At 25.6% G+C, this 5,335-nt stretch overlaps 1 protein-coding gene across 1 annotated transcript in view; it reads right to left on the bottom strand.

Annotated features, from left to right (window-relative positions):
- LOC101236068 (uncharacterized) overlaps positions 1-4,902 on the bottom strand; it is a 29,142-nt gene extending 24,240 nt beyond the window's left edge. The window contains exon 1 of the mRNA XM_065814591.1: positions 4,693-4,902. Coding sequence (XP_065670663.1) covers positions 4,693-4,705 — 13 coding nt within the window. The 5' untranslated portion in view covers positions 4,706-4,902. The remainder of the gene's footprint in view (positions 1-4,692) is intronic.
- Between the last annotated feature and the right edge of the window lie 433 nt (positions 4,903-5,335).

Below are 5,335 nucleotides of genomic sequence, written 5' to 3'. Positions count from 1 at the left end.
TTTTATCTTTTTGTTACTAAAACATTTTAGTAACAAAAAGATAAAAGTTTGCCTGTTCTAAAGCCATCCTATCATTAAATGTTATCTATTTAGACTAAATAGATAACATTTAATGATAGGATGGCTTTAGAACAGGCAAACTTTTATCTTTTTGTTACTTTCTTTTTGTTATTTTCTATCTTTAAAGACTAAATTTTAGTCTTTAAAGATAGAAAATTTAACTTAAAATCGGATTGCCACAATAATTAATCAAAACAAAGCATGCAAATTGTAAAAACAACTTTTTTTTTCTTATAAATAACTAAACAATGTATCTAATTGCCTGACTCTACATAACTTAATATAAATTTAAAAATTAAAACAAAAATAAGGTTCCCTAGCATATATTTTAACAAAATATTGAGATAAAAAGACAATTGTTAACTTCATTGCACCAGAAATCTGATATCGATTTTTATTTTAGTTAAACTAATTGTTAGTTATTGTTAATATATTAATATTATTAGTAGTATATTATTATTTTTAAATGAATTGATTAGTTGCGGTAGTGGTGTAGTGGTAGAGCGCTCGCCTCTGAAGCGAGAGGTTTGCAATACGATTCCCACCACGTCCCCGGTAGTATCGCGCTAAACTTGTTCCGCGCAGCGGCCTTGCTCGTCAAGGTTCGTGTTTCGGAGTTATAGAGTTGAGAGAGGGTTATAACCACAAGTAACCTCCTCATTTGTAGTGGCCTTCTCGGCCTTGGGGAGGTGAATTATAAAAAAAAAATTAAAAAAAAATTAAAAAAAATTATTTCAATTAAACTTGATTCAAGTTTAATTGAAGTAATTAAACTTGATTCAAGTTTAATTGAAGTAATTAAACTTGATTCAAGTTTAATTGAAGTAATTAAACTTGATTCTAGTTTAATTGAAGTAATTATTTTTTGATTATTCTTTTTATACTATAAGTGTAACCAAACATCTTTAAAATCTAACCATTTATTTCTATAGTGGTTTAAAAAGCTGATAATCTATCTTATTTTTTATGGTTTTCAACTATTCAACAAATTATAACTACTTTAACGATAATAACTCAAACAATTATAACTATTTAACGGTAACCAGTAGTCCTACAGTTAAGCGGCCTAAAATAATTTTATTTTTATTTATTAAAAAACGGTAAAGGGTGTAAAAACACATATCAAAAAATTAATAATATTAAATGATAACTATTATTTATATGATTATTTGTATATTTATAACAATAATAGTTATCATTAATGAAAAATTTATTTAAAATAATAATAACAATGCAGGGCTACTAATAATAATATAATATAATAATATAATAATATAATAATAACAATACAGGGCTACAATACTACGGCACGGCTTTCGAAGTGGGGGGGGGGGGGGACACAACCGTCAATTCTTAAAAAAAGTCTTTTATATCTAGAATTTTCTTTAAAAAAAAATTGTAATAAAAAAAAAGTCCTTAAGAAAATTATCATTATAAATAATAATAAATAATCATTATAAATAATAATTATCATTATCAAAAACGAAAAATTAAATCATTTTAGTCCGCTTAACTTTGTTAAAGTAGGTTTGCAGTTAAATATTCAGCCGTTAAGTATACAGTTAAGTATACGTATATTTAACTGTATACCTTATACTGTTTACTTTATACTGTATACGGCTGTATATACAGCCGTTTTTCAAAACGCTATAAGGTAAAAAAAATTAAAGTTGACTGATTTAGATTAGTGATGTCACGAATATTCGGCGACTTAATAAAAAAGGCAATCGTTTAATCTTCTTTCCCATTAAAGTTAAACCATGCTTTAAGTTCAGGTTGTAATGAAAATAACATTTTTAATAAGTTAAGAGTTTTTTATGCTAATTCAGTCTATAGCATTTTCTGAAATTACCTCAGAAGTGCAAGATATACATGAGCTGGTTATTTTTGAACTTTTCTGAATGGTTTGAAGAGTATGAAAGTTTTATGCAAAACTGTAGTTAAAATATTTGGTGTAACAGTCAACAAATAATGCATGCTCTAACACAACCTATTTATAAATGCCCTCATAATAGTTGACTTATACACTACAACAACGCAGGTCGGAGTCCTCAATATAATTAAGTGTTGTCGTTTCGTAGCATCTATATAAATTATAGCATATATATAAATTCGTAGCATCTCTAATTTAGATGCCAACAAACATTTTTGAATAAATATTTTTGAAGAATTATCAAAAAATTCATAAAATTGTTAGTTTCAAAAACTTTTACAAAGAGTTTTTCCTATAAATTTTTTTAATTGCGTTTTTCTCAAAATACGAATAAAGTTTTACATAAAGTATAAAGAATTCATAAAAGTTTTAGCAGTTAGCTGTTTTATGGACTATAGCACTTAAACAAGAGCTATCGTAAAAATACATAATAATAATGCTTATACAAATATAAATGATATAATGTTAATACATATATTATTTTTAATTTCGCGCTATATTTAGCAAATGGTTTTGGTGCACTTTGCAGAGTTGATTTGATTCTCCCATTGAACAAAGTTAAAGTAAATCTCTAATGAAATTATTTATCGGTACCCAGAAAAAGGACACTAATAAAAAAAAGAAATAACTTATATCGAGGTATATACAATCGAAAAAAAGAGGACTTGTTTAAATTATTTGGCAACTAAAACGCTTTTCTACTTGAAAAGTTTACTAAATTTTTTTACTTAGTTAATTTTTTTTTTTAATATCCTGCTCTTGAAAGTACCTAATTTATGAATTATTTTATTCTCTTTTAAAAATAATGACGAATTTCAAATTTAAAATGCGTTTCAAAACTGATCAATTATTATTTAAATATCAGGTCGTACCTCAACATAGTCAAACACGAGCGTGAATTTATTATATTGATTATTTTACCGACAAAACATTATCCAGACCGAATTTTTTGTATGTTCATAAAAATGTGAACTAAGGATGTTTCTAAAATAATCACGGTCATAAAAGACAAATAAAAAAAAAAAATTCTAAAGCTAACACCCTCCCCCCCCCCCCATCCTATTCAAAAGGATTATATATTTTTTATATTGGGCAGCCCAGGAATATTACAGTCACGGGTAGTTTCACCCACCACCCCCTCATTTCTAAGAAGCTTTTTAAAAAAAGAAATTACTTTTACTTTTAAAAAACTAAAGAATTGTAAAAGTTGTTAACGAATTCAAAAATTTATTAAAATCTACTACCGAGAAAACATTCTATATCGGAATTTCAGTGGACTAATATAAACAAGTTAAAAAGCCTAAAATTTTTGAACTAAGTTTTAATTTTGTTTAAAATTTCAATTTTAGTAGTTTTAAGTTTAAAAAAATAAAAACTATTTTCTATTTCCTATTTTATTACAAATGACCTGAAAGATCAGATATTTAAGGATCTTTAAGTTTCTAACCATCAATTCAATTAATTTCACGTTATAATAAACATGCAAAAAACTTGGTATTTATATTATTCCCTTAAATTTTTTATTTCGATTAGCAAAAAAAAAAAAATTAATTCCCATGATTCTTTCTTTTAACAGGTTGATAAGGGGCATAACACGCGCAGGGTAAGTTCACATACTTTTCCAATGAATAGCATTTTTTTCACACAAAAAAAGAGATCATTTTTGTTTTAAAGAAACTATTTTCTGTTAATAAAATCACAATAATTTACTCTTTTTTTAATGATGTTTTGTAATTACAACATGTTCTCGTTTTTAAACTAATTACTTTACCTAAACTTTAATTTATATCATTTAATTTTAATAAAATAGTTATGCTTTTCTTAGATTTATTTGTTTTTAATTTAAATAGAAATAATATGTTGTAATACCTAATTGTCATAATAGTTCAGATAATAAGTTTCATGCAAATTTCACACTATGGGAAACAATTTTTCATATCAATTTTCCGTTTTTAGAATAAAGAGATGTTAGTAGTAGCGTCGCTGAAGTTGGTGTACCCAGGGCGGTAAATTTTTGGGGTCACCTTTCTAGACTAAGAGGTGAAATTTATATATGTATATATATATAAAAGTTTCTTTAAAAAAATTCTGGCATATTTGCATTTTATTCATTTTGGTGTCGCCCCTTTGTGTCACGTCGTGATGGTGTCACCCGATGCGGCCCGCATCCACTAGCAAGTATTTACTAGATATTAATTTATAAAAAATGAATTGAATAAAATGGGTCGTTAAAAATTTGGTAAACATTTGATTTTTATTCAGTAATAGCAATGAAGTGTAATACAAAAAATCGTCAGAAACACAAATTGCTTTTGAAATGTAATTTTTCATCTTTTCCCCTTTTATTTTTACCCTTTTTTTCTTTGATCCGGGGGTAAAGCTACAGTTATTTTGTATATCTTGTTTAGTTAAAGTTATCTTTATTGTATTTAATAAAAAATTATTTTCTTTTAATATCTCACTTTATAAACATATATAAACAGCTGTGGTTAATATATTTAGGGATGTATCTGCAGAAACAATAAATTTTCAAATCATTATTTAAAAAGTAGGGTGTGTCTCCTTACTTAAATTTATTTTTTCAATATCTTAAAATTTTAAAAGTATACCATAAATAAACAAACTTTTCTGTATATAATATTAATTAATAATTTAAATTTTAAGTTAACATAAACATTAAATAAAACTCAAACACTTACGTAAGTTCTTCATGACTTGTTTTAGACTGTCCGATTGCAAATCACGCAATTAATTAGAAGACAAAGTGGAATAACAAATCAAATGTCTCGGGAATATTAATACAACTTGTTTTTAAGTAATAGCCACGATCTAAGAAGGTGTTAATTTCTGCTTTAACAACCATTTATTGTCTGTATTTAAACGTATGGCTCAAATTTTTGATTTGAAATACTTTGCAATCAATTGTCAATTGAAATATGCAGTTAAATTGACATTTGGGATTTGGTTTTGACTACTTTTTAATTTATTGTTTATTTTTGTTTTTGCAAAGCGGAGCTTTCATAATGTTCTACACATTAGAGGAAGCATTATTAGATACCTTTAATTTAATTCTAAATGTAAGCGTATTAAAAAAAGTTTTTCATTTTAATTCTTAATCTAAAGCTTACTTATAATCAATTAATAAAAATAAATTTAAACTATCATCTTTTTGCATCATGAAAAGAAAATAATTGATATATGAAACTTAAATTTATTATTTTACTTTTTACACTTTACAACTTAACAACAAAAACTTTACAACTTAACATCAGAAATAAATTTTTGTTATAATAACATTACAAACAGAGCATAGAGAGGCTTGAGTAATTTCCATTGACAAGT

The sequence above is a fragment of the Hydra vulgaris genome, chromosome 12, assembly GCF_038396675.1.
Source record: "Hydra vulgaris chromosome 12, alternate assembly HydraT2T_AEP".
Classification (NCBI taxonomy): Eukaryota; Metazoa; Cnidaria; class Hydrozoa; order Anthoathecata; family Hydridae; genus Hydra; species Hydra vulgaris.
Note: the sequence above shows the minus strand (reverse complement) of the source record. Positions and strands in the feature narration are given on the sequence as shown.